The sequence below is a fragment of the Ipomoea triloba genome, chromosome 5, assembly GCF_003576645.1.
Source record: "Ipomoea triloba cultivar NCNSP0323 chromosome 5, ASM357664v1".
Classification (NCBI taxonomy): Eukaryota; Viridiplantae; Streptophyta; class Magnoliopsida; order Solanales; family Convolvulaceae; genus Ipomoea; species Ipomoea triloba.
In genome coordinates this window covers 5,173,148-5,191,605 of record NC_044920.1, presented here as the reverse complement: position 1 = coordinate 5,191,605, position 18,458 = coordinate 5,173,148, and the positions used below count along the sequence as shown (strand labels likewise).

Below are 18,458 nucleotides of genomic sequence, written 5' to 3'. Positions count from 1 at the left end.
GTATTTATAGGTAGAAAATTTGAGAATTATAAGTTTGTATAAATTTTCAAAAGGGAAGTGTAATTAATTTTAATTTCTAAAGGAAAGTGTAATTTATTTTAATTCTTAACATTTTTATCCAAATGTTAAATTTGTAAAAACTTTCAAAATGGAAGTGTAATTAATTTTAATTTCTAAAGGAAAGTGTAATTTATTTTAATTCTTAACATTTTTATCCTAATGTTTGATATTACAAAAATACCCTTGAATTTGGGCAGGAAATTTTGGCTAGGCACTTCTATTATTATATATAGGAAAACGGGTCAAATAGGCCCTCAAACTTTACCCGAAAAGGTAATTAGGTACCTAAATTTTTTAAATGTGCAATTAAACCCTTTAACATTTTATTTTTGTGCAATGAAGTCCAAAAAACAGGTTAATGACCTGCTATCACAAGTTTGCTGACCTGCTATCACTAGGGTTCAAGCAATTAAACCCTTTAACATCATAACAGGTTTGTGCAATGACCTGTTATCACTAGGGTTCAGGCCTTATTTTTTATCAAAAACATTTGTCGGTGACAATGTCGATCGTCGAAGAAGGCGACCAACGACCAAATCTGGTTGCCTCTCTAGAGGAAGCGACCAATTCTGGTCGCCATCTCTGGGAAGGCAAACTACACTGGTCGCCTCCTTTGGAGAGGCAACCAGTTTTGGTTTCCGGTCGCCTTCTCTAACGACTGGCTTCGTTACCGGCGGTTGTTTTTTTATCGGAAATGATGTCTGAACCCTAGTGACTTGCTATCACATGCCACTAACATATTTTTGGACTTTATTGCACAAAAATAAAATGTTAAAGGTTTTAATTGCACCTTTAAAAAGTTTAGGTACGTAATTGACTTTTCATGTAAAGATTGAGGGTCTATTTGACCCCTTTTTTAAAAAAAATAAAAACTTAATACATTAAATCAGAAGCCAGAATGTTCACNGGCGTTTTAGATAAAGAGTCAAGATGTCAATAATGGATTCCTTCTTCAACAAAGGGTTCAAAACAACCCAATGGTAATTGTTTCTTATTTTTCTTCAAAACTTCAGCTTTTTTTTCCATAATTCACAATTTTTTATGTGGATTTTAATTTGAATATTATATGCAGAACATGTTTTGATTTGCATTTCGATTTACTGTAAGAACTAATTGAAATGACTGAACATGGTTTTGAATCTGTGTATTAGAATATGATTTTTCACTTCGTGTTTTATTTATATAGAGATTAACCTAAAATTAACATATATTGGAGTTCTTGTGATGGTGTGTCGGCCCCGCCAACACCCCGTCCATTAGATCCAACGGTGCTAAGAACACCTACGACGACGATTGCAAAAAAAAAATATCTTGAAATTTGTAACAAGATACTTACGTTTTCATAGGTGCAATTCCATTATATTACTGGGCAGTGGAAGATAGGGATGAGATATGACTTAACAAAGAAACGGGAAGGAGAGGGAGGTAGTGCAAAATGAAAAATTATGATTTCCAAAGTCACGAATCCATTGTATTTATAGGTAGAAAATTTGAGAATTATAAGTTTGTATAAATTTTCAAAAGGGAAGTGTAATTAATTTTAATTTCTAAAGGAAAGTGTAATTTATTTTAATTCTTAACATTTTTATCCAAATGTTAAATTTGTAAAAACTTTCAAAATGGAAGTGTAATTAATTTTAATTTCTAAAGGAAAGTGTAATTTATTTTAATTCTTAACATTTTTATCCTAATGTTTGATATTACAAAAATACCCTTGAATTTGGGCAGGAAATTTTGGCTAGGCACTTCTATTATTATATATAGGAAAACGGGTCAAATAGGCCCTCAAACTTTACCCGAAAAGGTAATTAGGTACCTAAATTTTTTAAATGTGCAATTAAACCCTTTAACATTTTATTTTTGTGCAATGAAGTCCAAAAAACAGGTTAATGACCTGCTATCACAAGTTTGCTGACCTGCTATCACTAGGGTTCAAGCAATTAAACCCTTTAACATCATAACAGGTTTGTGCAATGACCTGTTATCACTAGGGTTCAGGCCTTATTTTTTATCAAAAACATTTGTCGGTGACAATGTCGATCGTCGAAGAAGGCGACCAACGACCAAATCTGGTTGCCTCTCTAGAGGAAGCGACCAATTCTGGTCGCCATCTCTGGGAAGGCAAACTACACTGGTCGCCTCCTTTGGAGAGGCAACCAGTTTTGGTTTCCGGTCGCCTTCTCTAACGACTGGCTTCGTTACCGGCGGTTGTTTTTTTATCGGAAATGATGTCTGAACCCTAGTGACTTGCTATCACATGCCACTAACATATTTTTGGACTTTATTGCACAAAAATAAAATGTTAAAGGTTTTAATTGCACCTTTAAAAAGTTTAGGTACGTAATTGACTTTTCATGTAAAGATTGAGGGTCTATTTGACCCCTTTTTTAAAAAAAATAAAAACTTAATACATTAAATCAGAAGCCAGAATGTTCACAAGGAATAAAAGAGGAGAGTACAACCACTCCTCGCAACCTGACTCAGAAACGGCTTCCCGAGCAATAACATAGGCAACACGATTCGCAGATCGCCTAGCAAAACGAAAAACTACATCATGGATCTTAGATGCAGTTTCTTTTACATCATAAATAACAAGACCAAACGAAGAATTAAAAGATTTAGATGATAAAGCATAGAAAACAAGCTGGGAATCAGTATCTACGTCTCCTAACTCCAACTCCTTCAGCTAACTAAGCGCTTCCCGGATACTCACAGCTTCAGCCTCTTTGACACTGAAAGACCCAACATATTTTTTGGCTTTTGCTGTAATGAAACGACTATCATCATCAGGAATAATCCATTCCATTCCCATAGTAGAGTTATTCAGATCCATTGCCACATACGTGTTAAGTTTTTGCCTGCCTTGTGTTGGTGGACTCCATTGCTTTACACCGGTATTAGACATTGTGTTTGTCTCCTCTCTATCATTAACATTCTTCCAACCCGACCACAAAGATAAGCAGCATGCATCATGGTATTCATCTCATAAGGGGTGCCCTTCCACACAAATTCGTTCCTGCTATACCAGAGTCCCCAACAAAACATGGCAACTTACATACGCCATCTCCTGTTAGATTGCAAATATTACTAAAAAAACCAATTAGATATAGCGTCATTACCATGATGGATAATTGGCAGCCCAACACTGGTCCAAATTCTTCTAGTTTCACGGCATTCAGCGAATAAATGGAGAGCGGGCTCCTTATGTTGTTAACACAAAAAACACAATAATGAGCATGCAACATGTTTAGCATTTAGTGCGTCACGAGTAGGAAGGAAACCAGAAGCTAATTGCTAGCAAAAACTCTTTACTTTGGGAGGCACATACATATTCCATAGCTTGGTCTAGGGTCTAGCATCATATGTCTCCCTTATCAACTTCCTGTAACAAGATTTAACATTATACTTCCCTTTAGAATCAGCAACCCAAATCCACGTATCTGGTGGACTTTTTATGCTTAACAGGAGATTAAGAATCAGCTCGACATCTCTAGACTCAAAAATGTCATGCACACATTCATTATCCCACTCCGCACTATGCACACTAAATAGAGACGAAATCGGAGCTTGTGCAATAGATTCATGCAGAAGAGACGTGACATGAGGATTCAACTCATCCGGTAGCCAAGGATCACTACCAATAATTGTTGTTCTGCCATCCCCAATACATTTTCTACACCCATTTTCAACAGACTTTGCACCTCCATCATCCCCCTCCATATATATGAGGGGTTACTACCAATTTTAGCCTTAAAAAAAAGATGTTGATGGATAATATCGGGCCTTGTAGACACGAACCATAAGAGAGTTCGACATTGTCAATAACCGCCATGCTTGTTTACCCAAGAGTGCTAAGTTCATCTCATGAAGTTAATGAAACCCCATGCCACCCCAAGTTTTCGGTTTACATAAACCTGCCCAATTTCTCCATCGAACCCATTTGACATTGCCAATAGTGCTAGTCTACCAATATTCATTCATCAACGTCTCCATCTCCTTGCACAAACCTAAAGGTAATAGGAAAACCATCATAGCATAAGAAGGCAAGGCATGAATAACATTTTTTAACAGGACCTCCCTCCCTGCATGTGACAAGAACTTCGCATTCCAACTTCGAACCTTATTCAACATTTTTCCTTTTAGAAACCCAATAATTTCTTTCTTCCTCCTGCCAACTAATGAAGGCAATCCCAAGTATTTCTCTGAGGTGTCTCCTTCTCGCACACTAAGAATCATGACAACATTATCTCAAACAAGCTGCTACACATTAGAGCTAAAGCACACTATAGACTTATCAAAATTTATTGTTGACCCGAAACATTAGAATACACATCCAGAACCCATTTCATCTTTGTACTTTTAGTAACATTGGCATGGAAAAAAGGAAACAATCGTCAGCAAATAGGAGATGGGAAATTGGCGGGGCCCCTCTAGCAACAAAAAGCACCATGCAAACCTTGCCTCATTTGACGATCAATTAATGCTTTTAAACCCTAAGCTATAAATAGGAAAAGATATGGAGAAAGAGGATCACCTCGCCGAAGACCTCTTCCCGGAATAATTTGGCCAAATTGCCGTTGCTCATGCAATACGTGGTACTTGACCGAACTAACCTTTTTGATCATTAAGTCCACCCACTTCATATCAAAACCCATTTTTAGCATCACCCCTTTCAAAAACCTGCCACTCAACTCGGTCGTATGCCTTGCTCATATCCACTTTCAATGCAATAACACCTTCCTTTCCTTAAGTCTTGCGTTTCAAAAAATGATGAGCTTCATACGCAAGCATGATATTATCATATATTAATCTTCCCGAAATAAAAGCACTCTAAGCTTGTGAAACAAGACCATCCAACACAGTTTTCAAACGATTAGCACATACCTTCGCCGCAATTTTATAAAGCACATTGCATAAGGAAATTGAACGAAGGTCTTTTATAGAGTCGGGATTTGATTTCTTCAGAATTAAGACTATGAAAGTATCGTTGGCTTTTGTTGGTAGCTTGGCCGAATCCACAAAGTTCCTACAGAACATCGTCGCACCATTCCCAAAAATGTCCCAAAAATGCTGAAAGAACCCCAGACCCAATCTGTCAGGACTCAGAGAATTATCTGGATACATTTGGAAAACAACACGGTACACCTCCTCAGCACTTACTGGTCTAAGCAATCTGTTATTTTCCTTAGGTTTCAGCCGAGGCGTTATACAATCCAGAACCTCATCCATCACGTAATTGGAAGACATAAATAGGTTTGTAAAATAGTCCAACATGACCTCTCTCATTTCCTCCACATATTCAACCAAAACACCATCCTCTCTCCTCAATTGCTTTATTCGATTTCGGTGTTGTCTAGTCTTAATAGCATTTTGAAAATATTTCGTGTTATGATCTCCTTCCTTATACCAGTGTTCCTTAGCTCTCTACTTCCAATAAATATGTTGTTGGTTAAGCAAGGATAATAACTCATTCTCGGTACTGGAATACTCACTAAAGCCCCGATCATCACATCTCATACGTAGGAACTCCAACTAGGTTTTGCATACATGGATCTTACGCTGAAATTCTTTATTATAAGTTCTGCCCCGCCTCTATAAATCAATTCCACACGCTTCTATCCGACTCAACACATCATGCCCTGTAGTTCAACTCCAAGTATTAGTAATAATCTCCCTACACTTATCTTCCCATAACCACATATTATCAAAACAGAAGCGACGTCGGCATGTGCCATTCGAAGTGACCACCGGTGTAAGGAAAAGTGGTAAGTGATCACTATACGGACATGTTAACGAGCAAGTTTTTGCACCTTCAAATAACGTAAGCCAAGAATTTGTCGTGAGAATCCAGTCAAGTTTTTCCTCAATCATATCTGAGGTACCCCGGGGTCTCTCCCATGTAAATTGATTGCCTGTAAACACAAAATCCTGGAGTCCACAGTCCGCTATAGCTTCGCTAAACCTAGTAATTAGCCAATTAGGATGAGGATTGCGCCCTCTCTTCTCACTTTGGTACAACAGATCATTATAGCCCCCCATAATTACCCACGACATTATACTTAAACTAGCCAATGTTCACAACAACTGCCATGATTCACGGTTTTGAGACCTCTTTGGGTAGCCATAATAATCGATAAACCTCCATTTCGGACTACTAATATTCTAAAAACTAGTTGCACTCTTATCGGTTCCATTTTTTCTTTACCATAAACGTCTCTATCAAAAATACTACTTTTGGCCTCTTCACGCAGATGATATCCGCTAGAACACAAATTGTCGATGGGTTTCCAAGCCCTTGATAATTTCACGTAAGAAGACTCATAATTCTAAGCAAGTTTGCTGAGCAAAGCCCGCCCCATTCCTGGTTTTTAGCACCATGGTCTCAACATTATCCATATCAGAAATACTCCTCCCACTTCTTTCTGCCTCACTTTCCAACCTCTTCCTCTTCTGTTCGGCCATAACAACCTCAATAATTACCGCCTCATCATCCTTATGGCTCCTAGGAACAACGATAGTCAACGAGAGCTAAACTTGTGGTTCTTTACCCTTATCAGTAGGCATAAAACTGATGTTACCCTCATTTGCCTTCATGAACCCATTAATAACTTCCATTCCGGGAGACCTCTATTTTTGTCGTTCAATATTGGTTTCCTAGGCAATCCATCTTTGATCAGCAGTAGGGACATTTCTTCATGATCTAGCATGCAAATAAGCACCATTTGGTTTCTCAATAGTCGGATCACCACCTTGTAGTGCCTTCATACAGAACTTGTCCCCGTGTCCAATTAAACCACACAAAAAGCAGAAAGTTAGTACTCTTTCGAACAGGAAGTCCAAAATAGACCAAGAACTTTCTCTTTAGTTTCATCTGCTTTTTTAATGGCTTAGTCATGTCGATCAACACTTGAACTCTATAGAACGTTTGCATGGAACCATCAAAATTCCTCTCATCATTTTTGACCCATGTCCCGAGAAAAGATCCGATTGCTTTTACAACCACATCAAATCTAAATTCCGTTAGAAGACTATGGATTTGGACCCAAAACTCAGCATGATGCAGATCAACTGTTTCCAAATCCTCATTTGGAAGTAATTGACGCATAACCAACAAACACTGCTCGTACGTCCAAGGTTCATATTCATTACACGATTTAGGTCCCCCTCATGAAAGAATGGGAACTTCACATTTTTGTTTGTAAGAATGGGAACTTCACATTTTTGTTTGTAACCAACTGTCCAACTACGTAAAAACCAACTTCATCCACCTTGTCATCAACAACGACGTTAGGCAGATGCATGGAAGTGTCATCATCATCCACATCAGCAAGCGTAAGATTAGTGCACAATGACGCTATGTCGGAAAACACCATAACCGCCGGAAAGGGAAATAAACGACCAAAATCCTAGAAAAGTGCAACCTTAAGGAGAAAGCTCGCGAAAGGAGCGAGAGAGAGATTTTCTTTTATTTACACACACTAGTGCCTATTTTGACCCTTTTCCCTTATATGTATATAGATATAGATAGATTATTTTTATTATATTACACATTCATATTTTGAAAATTTATTTTTAATGTATTGTAAATTCGTTTTTAGTATGTTACTTAAAAATGAATTTCTAGTATATTAAAAATGAGTATTCCATATACTAAAAATGAACATTTATTACAATTTGTCAAGTTTTATGGGGCCTATTTATTATTTTAACGATTTGTCACATCTTTTAATTTCTTGTCACATCTTTTAATTTCTATGATGACTATTGTCCATGTAAAATATATCATGACAACATGCCACATTAATTGTTTGTAGGAAAATTGTCAAATAGGCCCTTGATCGAATTTTACAAGAGAGAACAATCGAACAATCATTATAGCCCTTAAACTTTTAAAAGTTACAATTAAACACTTGAACTTGTCATTTGTATTTAATGACATTTAAATGATTTTGTTGATAGATGATAAAAAATGATCATGCCATAATAATACTATGACCAAAAGACAATATTCTGAAAAAAAAGAGAGACTAAAAGTGGACTATCATCTATAAATCTAAGACAAAAAATGGAATTAACTATTGTATATATTTACTTTCAACAATATTTTATACATGAATTTGTATACTTATGGGTTGTGGGCTAGATTTGTTATATATTCATTATATAATGGAGTTTGTTTAGTGAGTTTGAAGATCTCATGATTTTTTTTTGAGTAGGAGTTTTTCAACTTCTTGAAATTATTGTGCTTCTCTCTTGTTTTATTAGTTATGGTGGTATTATATTACTTGGTAGTTTATATTGTTTAATTGTAACTCACTAATACAAGAGTAATGAGATCTGTCCAACAATATTATTATGCATAATTTATTTTTTTTTCTCTTGTATTCTCAAATATGTTAATTGCAAGAAGCATGTAATACTTACACTTATTATCCTTTCTCTATTTACTTAAAAAAATAAAAAAAAATATTATTTTTTCTTTTAATAAAATCAAGACACTGTGGTGGAATCTACTATCAATTTTTATTACATCTCACAAAATTTTGATGTTGACATTGTTAATAAAGAGACTTTTATCGTACTAAAAAAAAGTGACTTTTATCAAAAGAATACTTGAAATATTTGAACTCCCATGTTGCTAAGTATTCATGTCAAATTGGTTATTCTACTTCTAGTTCAAAAGATAGTTCAGTAACATAGGCGGCTAACTCTCATTGTACTAGTTTTTAGATCGAGTCTGTACTAGATGACTATATAGTTCAGAACGTAGTTCAGATGACTCGAAGACTTGAATACATGAACCTGAACTAGGATAAGAGTAGTTCAGAAGGAAGTGCAGAACGATTATTCAGTTACAGCGGAATCTGATCACAACTGATATAAAAAGGGTCCATTACTCTTACAGAAGGTTGGTTGAATTTACAGAGAAACTTCTCCAGATCAAGTTTGATTAAGCTAAATTGAAAACTTGACAAATACTCTCTTTGATTCATGTTGGAATTATCTTAAAGGAATGTGGTCATGGATTCCTTCTGATGAAAAGCATGGTGTGCTGCTGTTGAGGGGAAACCTCAATACAAGAAGGTCGGGAGATCAAAGCTTGGCAACTCTCTAGGGAAGAACTCAATGGATTGATGATTGCAGATTATCCTAAGGAGTTTTTCCGTATGTATTCTACATAGTTGTTGGTACAATCTTTCGTTTGAATTCAATGGAGAGTTGGGCTAATCAGAGTGATGCCCCCAGATGTAGGAATGTTATTCCGAACTGGGTTAACAAATTGCTAAGCATCTTTACTGCTTTGAACGTCTTTATGTTTTCTCGTTGTTTAAATATTGAACCACAAATCGAACTACCACGACCTTAGTTCACAGCGTGTTTAGAGTTAGAATGATTAGTTAGTGCTTGTGGAACTTAGTCATTAAGTTCATCCCACAAGAACTTGACTAAGTGCGTTTATAGTCCATATCACACGCACTTTCAGACATTTTCATTGAAATTCACATAATAAAGTTAACTAATCATCATTTGTCAATCATGTAATAAAAGTAAGGAAGTAGAAATAAGGAATACATGTAGACATGTAGTAGAAGTTTTACCTCTTTGTCTCCCTTTTTTCTTTTGGTTGCCATGTCAACCTAAACATGCCAAAAGTAGGCCCACAATGATTGTCACTTGTTACATCATCTCCTATAGAGTTTTTGGAGTAGTTTTTGAGAAGGTTGGATCCTAGGTGGAAGAGAAAGTGTTGAAAAGAGATGATTTGTGGAGTTGTAGGAGAGAGAGATTTTTTGTCCCCTAAAGTGGGCCCCACAAACTGAAACAAAAACAAAAAAATAAAAAAAATTACAGCTGGTGCACGCTAAGTGCACCAGCAGCGCCCTATGCGCGCATTGAGGGTAGTTGCGACCACCCTCATTAATTGCTTTTTAATTTTTTCCCTCGTTCCTCTTTCCTTTTGGATTCTAAAAACTTGTGCAAAATCTTGGACTATTGAGGGTATCCACAATAATAGATTTTAAGTGATTTTTCAATGTTTAAAAATTTGAAGATGATTTTTTTTGGATTAACGAGGTAAACCCTTGCCCTGTAACCCTAGTCGGCAAAGGACCACAAGGAGGTAAATCAGCCTAGGTTACCCATAGCTGACCGGCTCAAACCCAAGGGCTTGATGTTCGAACCCACGACTTCTCGGCTGCAGGTGTAACTCTCTTACTACTTGGGCTGCCTTTACGGGCTAAAGATGGTTTTTCAACAAATGGGAGAGTGATTTTTTGTTGATTTTTCATAACATAAGGATTTGGTTGTTGTTTCCTTAGTGGGACCCACCAAGAAAGAAAAAAAGCGAAGTTTGCCTCGCGTGTGGTGCAAACTAGCGCCCCGCGGGATCCGTTATTCTAAAGATTTTTTTTTTTCCAGATTTTGTTTTGATTTTTTTTCTTTTTTCCATTCCCTCCCATCTACTTTTTAATTACACCTATAAAGACTCTTCAAAATTTATATCTATTAGACCTTCCCCATTAGTAGGTTTTGCACAGTTTTTGAGAGTGAATTTACCAACATGAAGAAGAGAAGGTGAGGAGGGAGAGAGAGAGAGAGAGAGAGAGAGAGAGAGAGAGAGAGAGAGAGAGAGAGAGAGAGAGCTTGAGATATCCTTGCAATTTTGAAGTTTTTTCAGAAAAGGTGGAGCCCACCAGTAATAATGAGAGTTGTGCCTCAACATGTGGCGCCCAGATGGGCGCATGTAATACACGTGTCCACCTGGAGGCATAAATTTAATTTAATTTTTTTAAAGATTTTAATTTAATTTTTTTCATTTTCATTTTCTCTTCTCTAATCATACTGCAAAATCTCTTAAAAAATTTCACATTAGATGCTGGTGAAATTTCCACTTTTGGTCCCACGACTATTGGTTTATTTCCACATTTAGTCACTGACTATTAAAATTTTCAGATTTAGTCCCACGACTTTAGAATCTCTACCACATTTGGTTCTTCCGATCAAAACTCCGGTCACCGGTGACTATTTTTCTGGCGAATGAAATCGATTAAGGGTAAAATTGTCATTTTCTTTTTATTTAAAAAAAGTAAAAAACCCAATCCTTCCGATGTTCTGCAGCCATCTTCTCCCCCAAACCCAACCACTACTGCTGAGGATGCAGACGATTTCCACTACTGCTGCTTCTATTTCTGGCGTTGCGATCGAGGATGCCGACGGCGAGCGTTGGTGTCGCAACGAGGGAAGCCGGCAGAGGCGAGTTGGATTCTCCGGCGACGTCACTGCCTCTCCTCTGCTTCGGGCGACGCCGACGAGAAGCAGCCGCTGCTCCATTCCCTCCTTTAGGCGACGTAAACGATATTTAGCTACTGCTACTACACACTATTGTTGTTTCATGAAAAATTGATGAAATTATAAAGAAGCTCATAAAGAATGAGAGCGTCAATTTCAGAAATCAGAATCACGAAATCTGAGGGCTAAACCTTGAGATTTGGGGGGTATGTTAATGTAGCATTATCCATACTTCAATTCCATGAAAAGGGGCTGTTGAATTCTTTTGGAGATGAAATCAATGGAGAAGAAGGAAGGGGGAAGATAGCTGCGCAGAAATGGTGATTGGCTTTGGGTGGAAGATGCTGCCAAGAAATTTTTTTTTTTTTTAAATAAAAAGAAAATGACAATTTTACCCTTAATCGATTTCATTCGCCAGAAAAATAGTCACCGGTGACCGGAGTTTTGATCGGAAGGACCAAATGTGGTAGAGATTCAAAAATCGTGGGACTAAATCTAAAAATTTTAATAGTCAAAAACCAAATGTGAAAATATTTGGTAGTCGTAGGACCAAAGTGAAAATTTCTCTTACATGCTGATATGCTCTCCATGACAAGTCATTTGCTAAATTCCCCTCTATGTCGATTCTCTCAACCAAACCAACTCTCGCCTCATGGCCGTGCATCACACGCTCCTCGCGAAAGCACTCCCTCCAAGCAAAGCGAACACCCCCGTAAAACGTACACGCAAACACAAGAAAACTCCCCGAAGAGGTTAACACAAACGTCAAACCCTATCGGTTTCTCTCTCTCTAAATTTCCGCATTTTGTTCGATTTTCCTCATGAAATTGAGCGAAATCTTCATATCTACGGCGAATTTCAGCTCGATTTGATGAACATCCGATAGGTTTTCGTTTTTTTTTTTTTTTTTNTTTTTTTTTTTTTTTTGTACCTTTTTTTTTCTGGGGTAGGTGAGATTTGAAGAGCATGGAGGGCTCTGTGTCGGTGGTGGAGGATGTCGGAGCCCCGCCAGAGTCGTGGGAGGTGGCTGACGTGGACGCCAGCATGCGGCGGCTCTTGCTCTCGTCTTCGAAGAAGAACTCTGGTAGTCAATCCGACCTCGCTGATTCTCAGGATTCAGCTTCAAATTTGGCGCCGGCTTCGAGTAGTTCTGCTCCTGGTTCAAGCGTCTCTGAGGATGCCATCAATTCGGTCGATCAGTTTCTCCGGGAGGCTTTACAAAACCCTAGGGAGAGACTTTCAGGTCCTTTTCTATTTTACTTAAATTTCTCTCTATCATCATTGTTTAGCTGGATTCTTCTGGGCTTTGTTTATTAATGCGGAGTATTTTGGAGTTTTTATGTGAATTTTGTTGTATCTTTACCAGTTTATTTATTTATTTACTTTACTCTAGTAATGTTGTGGAACTGTGGCAGTCTCTTTAAGGAGAGGAGAGGAAATAATTTTGTGTTTTTTCTGAGAGTGAAAAATTAGGATAATATAGAATTGCTTGGCTCAATCTGGAGTACAAAATGATATACTATTTTCTAGTCTAGTCCTACTAAGCCACAATACGAGTTCCTTATGTTAAACTTGCTCGACAATACTAATTCAGCAGAACCACATATTTTGGTCAATGTTAACTTTTCATGGTTATTGCAATAAAATTGCATCAGCTTCCAAATGTGCGTTTACACGGGGACATCCTCTTATGATTATTACACAAAATTCCTTATTGCAATATATATGGAATAAGGGGATTGTAAGAACTTTAGGTATTAAGGAACTCCACTTTTCTGCCTAGTTTCTAATGCCCAAGATGGTGAATGGAACTTGAAGGCCTTTAAATTGAGAACATACTAAGAACAAAATGGAAGTTCAGAGAAGAGCCTGCAGCCCTGCAAGTGTTTGTTCTTACTTAATTTGAATTGACTGATATAATTATCTGTAACTGAACAGTGAAGAAAATAAAATAAATCTGCTGGTAATTGTTAAACTGGATAACTACATTTTGGCTCTTGGAAAAAACAATTATATGAATATTTATTCTTTTGTGGTTGCATATAGGTATATGCAACAATATTATTGTAAACACAGATGATCTAGTCAAAATTGAAAATATTTATGTGACATAGAGTTTCAATCAATGAAATATTCCTGCTGTAGAGTTGCTAGTGCTGTTTGACCTGTAACACTCAGTTTCCTAGGAGTATGAGAATTGGGAAATATCAAAATAGTTTCCTTTCTGCAGCATGGTTGGGGGACTTCTGTGTCTTAACTTTTAGGACCTTTTTCAGCCTTTACTCAGTCCTATAATAGTATTTGTCTTTTGTTCCTATTTTATAGCCCCCTCTGAATATTTTTAATCATTACATCAGAAGTGTTGTTTTGGAGCTGCCTATTTATCTCAGAGAAAATTACCACTACATTACTAGAATGACTTCCTTTTCTGTGTTTATTTATCTACTTATTACATAAATAGTTTTGACCTTTTTTCTCCACCTATGCATTATGTCTTATTTATTTTTTAGCTTCCCAAAACAATGGAGTTTGTTCTAACACTGTCCTGTATGCTAATCTGTTCAAACCCTTATTTTGTCTGGTGCTTCGTTTGTTGAAGTGCATGCTGTCAATATTTGAGTGCTAAGTAGGAGATGCACCGTTGCTCTGGAATTCAGAGATTCATTTCTTGCAATATATAAGGATAGGAAAGAGGCCACTTCCACTCATGTTCTCTTTGTACATTGACTAAATATCTACTTTTATATACATTTATGGTATAGATACATATGGTGGTTATAAAATGCCAACTTTCTCATTAAGCTCTCTATGATTTTATTAGTATTATTATTATTATTATTATTATTATTTTTTTTTTTTTTGGGTTTTGTTTTTTGTTTGTAATGCTTCAATTGTGGCATCTGTGTTCTTTTCTGGTAGACTGGTAGTTTGCTCTACTTTCAATTTTATTTTTGAAGAGATAATATGCTAATTGATAAGTACTTTTCATGGGTATAGTAATTTACATTCCTTGTGTTTTATTGTGTCCAGTTCTAAGAATGGAACAGGATGTTGAAAAATTCATGAGAGATCCATCCCGGAAACAAATGGAGTTCCAACAGCTGCCTACCTCCTATTTGCGACTGGCTGCTCATCGTGTAGCTCAGCACTACTCACTCACGTCAATGGTCTTAGTAGACAATCCAGATGGATCTGGATCCCGTATTATTGTATGCAAAAGTTCTGAAAGTCGAATGCCTTCAATTCGCCTGGCTGACATTCCTATAAATCTGCCCCAGGAAGACACCAGTGTCGTCAAAGTTGCTATTAAGCAGAGACCACAAAGAGGTTCCCAGTTTATTGGCTCAAATTCACAATCTTTAAAGAATAATAGTTCAAAAAGTGTGGAGGAAAGAAAAGAAGAATACAATAGGGCAAGGGCACGGATTTTTAGCTCTAATAATTTGGTTGGGACTGCCAATGGAAAAACTGAAAGTGAATCTAAGATGCAGGACACTTCCCAGCATGTTTCACAAAGAATGCCTAGGGTAGATGAAAAGGCCAGTTCAGCAGGGAGTTCTGAAATGAATATTGGCAGGGGTTCCCTTGATTCTTCAACTGGTAGCAATAGAACAGCTAGAAGTAGGACTGAAAAGGAGCAGATTGGTAGGTCTAAAACTAGTAATAGGGTGGCAATATTCAGGGATCGTGAAATTGATCGCAAGGATCCTGATTATGACCGTAACTATGACAGGTATATTCTTCTCCCTTTTTCCTTCTCCCAAGCCTCCATTTGGCTCAGAAAAGGTGGAAACTTGAAGTGCTTTATTGCTTATTTGCTTGTATTCTTGTTTCTCTCATTGTTTTTTCTGAAAATTGTCATCATGTGTCGATGCTTCCTTGAATAAGTGCCTTTGTTTATTTGTCTTGTGATCTATTGGATTATCATCTAATGGTGGTGAGTCTATTTGTTCCTACTTTAGTCGGAGCATATGGATGGCTTTGACTTTGAGATTCCCGGTTGTATGACCTTTTGTTTTTGATATTGTGAATGCATATTCTTGGTATTTTTTAATCCATCCTCATTCCGTTTCCTCTATTTTCATAGTTTTTTGATATTGAGCTTTTTTACATGCTTGTGGTTGTTGAATCTGGGTATGCATGTAAAATGGTTCCATCTGGATTTGGAGATTTGTGCACACTGATTCCTTACATATTGGTAATTCTAGAATTTGTTCAATGTGAATTTGACAGATACCTGCAAAGATTTGACCCAGGGTTTGGATTTACTGGAGGACCTTATGCTATTCAACCAATGTATGCTCCTGCTTTGAACTACAACACTGAGTTTCCACAACTTGGATCAACACATCGGCCTCCTATATCTGCTGAACACCAACCTTGCCCACTTCCTCCACGCTTACCTGGGCCATGGGTTGCACCATCACCTCCAGGCATTGCATATGGCCGGGCCGAGACCATGATACCTCCGTTCAATGCCAATCATGTTGGTATGCGGTCCAATTCTGCTTTATACTTGCACTCAACTCAGTATCCTTGTCAGCGCCCTGGAATGCCTTTCATCCACCATCATGAACAAATTCAAGTTCCCCAACCCTTTACACAGGTATTCCAAATGATTTGTTTTGATATCCCCCTTACACTGGGGGAGGGGAAAAAGGGTAGGTGATTCAGATGCAATCTACATCTTGAAGTGTACAAAACACTTAAAAACTGACTACAGCTCAGGACTTTACATGCATATAAAGATGCTGCACATTGCTTTAGTCAGTTCTGCTACATATTTGACATGTTCATGTATAGTTGTTATACCATGGACCAGGGTCCACCTTTCCACCTGGTCCCAAATTGTGTATTTTTAGTATTGGAATTGTGAACTTTTAGAATATAAATTGTGTTTCTAAATTCTAAGTTTTGGGAATTTGTGAATACAATACAAGGTCATCATGAAATAATTTTTAAAAGGTAAATTGTGAACATTTAGTATGTAAATTGTGTAACTTTGGACCCGAGTCCACAGAATAATTTGCCGTTCATGTATTGGTTGCCTGGTTTTCTTCTCTTTCTGTGGGTTGGAAAATATTGTTTTACTTTCACACACCCAGCTTTTCTAGCTGTCATTTGCAATTATGAAGTCCAATACTCATTTGATTGTTATCTGCTTGTTTATTTGCAGTCTCATCACCAGCAACCTGATGCAAGTTTTGGATTAGCCCGGCCCCGATAAGGGGCATGGGCCATGCCTGCATCCTGCCTCAGCATGTTGAGAGTTCATGATCTGAGGCAGCTGTTGAGCAGAACATTTTTGCATAGGCAGGATGCAGGCATTAGCATCCGAGGGTGCTTGGTGTGGATGTGTCGAAAGTTGAATATATTCCTACTCGATGCACACCACTGCAAACCCTCGGCTTTGTGGAGCTCCTTCCTCACTTGAAGAGGCCTCAAAGGTTATGGCAGTTTCATTGTTTGGAAGAGTTCTGATTGCCATACATACGGCAATGGAGATGGCAAGATGGCAAAATAAGAAAGTTCGGGGCTATGAATACATTTGATGTCGGCAAGAGGTAAATTTCATTCCACACTGCCCTACCTTCTCCCAAAAGGTTGAATCCACAACCCTAAGTGCCTCCCATGCCCCGGCCCGACAGAGCACGTGGGAGGAGATAAATCACGGTAACCTAGTGGCTCAACAAACCGGGCCAAATGCCGGTGCACACAAGGGATTTGCCCACTTTGGGAAGAAGAGTTTTGGACGTTGGTCTTTTCACCCAAATACTGCCTACTAAGCTAAGCCCGTGCAGGCGACACTGACTTATCTTGTTTTCCTGATCATCATGTCATTGTGGTTTACATTTTTACCCTGGTTGCTTGCACAGTTGTGTGCCATAAAGCTGTGTTGATACAACCCCAGTCGTCCTGCCACTACAGATACAGAACCCTGGAAAAACATAGTGATAGGGGACAGTTGTACGCTCTGATTGTCAATTACTTTTTATAGCACATGTGATGTATTACACCAGTCTTCTTATCCTGTTTCTTTACTGGCTCGCAAACTGATAGCTTATTTTGGATAATCTTATTTGACATGCATGAATTGAAGAAATTGCAATTTCTTCCAAACAATTTGATTTTCTTGCATGCTAAATGACATTGGAAAAGAATTTCAATTACAACCAACCAAACACCCCAAAAAATGTGGTAAATGTGGTAGAGTGCTGACGATGATATATATGAATTATTATTATTTCTAAAATGATTTATGATTTTTTTTTCCACTCGACATTCTCTTACAAAATTATAAATATTAACTTTATTAAATGTATATCGATGTTAATATGTGAATATATATAAATGAAATTTTTATATTAATTCTCAACACAATGAAGATAGAAATTTTAGCAACCATTACGAAATGGATAATACTCTCTAGAGGTAGTTATGGGTAGCTCGTACCTAAACTAATCCTAAATTGGTCCGAAGGTAATAAAACATGAGCTTAGAATTTTTCAAGCTTGGCCCAAACTCGGACCAAAACAACCATATAAAGTGCTAGCACAAAACTGGCAAATTATGTTATGGACCCGAGTCCACCTTGCAAGATGGATTCGGGTCTATGTTCACAAATTTAGAACTCTATGTTCACAATTTTAGAATTTTATATTCACAACATGGGTTTCGGCTGGATCCTGCGGGACGACTAGGGAGGTTTCATGTCTGTTGTTAGCACACCATGGCACGACTTGTATTCGGTTAAGGAGGCAGAAGCTATTGCGGTTAGTGAAGTGCTCAGTTGGCTTAAATCTAACCACATCTCACACTGCCATATTGAAATGGATGCTCTACTGGTTACTCAATGTCTTAATTCTCCCTTATGTGATTCCCATTTTGATCTCATCCTTCTTGATGTAAAAGATTTACTGTCTATCAACCCTTGATGTTACTATCTCTCATGTTAAGCGTTTAGCGAACCGGATTGCCCACCTGTTAGCGCGGGAATCCCTTTCCTTGCCTGAACGTACGAAGTGGAATTCTTCCCCCGTCTTTCATTGTTGATCCTTTGTTATTTGATATTTATTAATGAAATCGTCGTTTTATTTTCAAAATATATA

At 37.5% G+C, this 18,458-nt stretch overlaps 1 protein-coding gene across 1 annotated transcript; it reads left to right on the top strand.

The window, feature by feature from the left end:
* Positions 1 to 12,073: 12,073 nt before the first annotated feature.
* On the top strand, positions 12,074 to 17,472 carry LOC116019691 (R3H domain-containing protein 2-like). The gene is made up of 4 exons (XM_031259980.1): positions 12,074 to 12,592; positions 14,380 to 15,082; positions 15,583 to 15,955; positions 16,526 to 17,472. Exons 1-4 carry the CDS (start codon positions 12,316 to 12,318, stop codon positions 16,574 to 16,576), a joined length of 1,404 nt encoding a protein of 467 aa, XP_031115840.1. The 5' UTR covers positions 12,074 to 12,315; the 3' UTR covers positions 16,577 to 17,472.
* The last annotated feature ends 986 nt before the right edge of the window (positions 17,473 to 18,458 follow it).

Bases quoted from the DNA above. Each gene is read 5' to 3' on its own strand.
- LOC116019691 (XM_031259980.1), top strand. From the start codon at position 12,316: ATGGAGGGCTCTGTGTCGGTGGTGGAGGATGTCGGAGCCCCGCCAGAG. The intron at 12,593-14,379 runs GTCCTTTTCTAT...TATTGTGTCCAG, and splicing joins CCCTAGGGAGAGACTTTCAG to TTCTAAGAATGGAACAGGAT. The intron at 15,956-16,525 runs GTATTCCAAATG...GTTTATTTGCAG, and splicing joins TTCCCCAACCCTTTACACAG to TCTCATCACCAGCAACCTGA.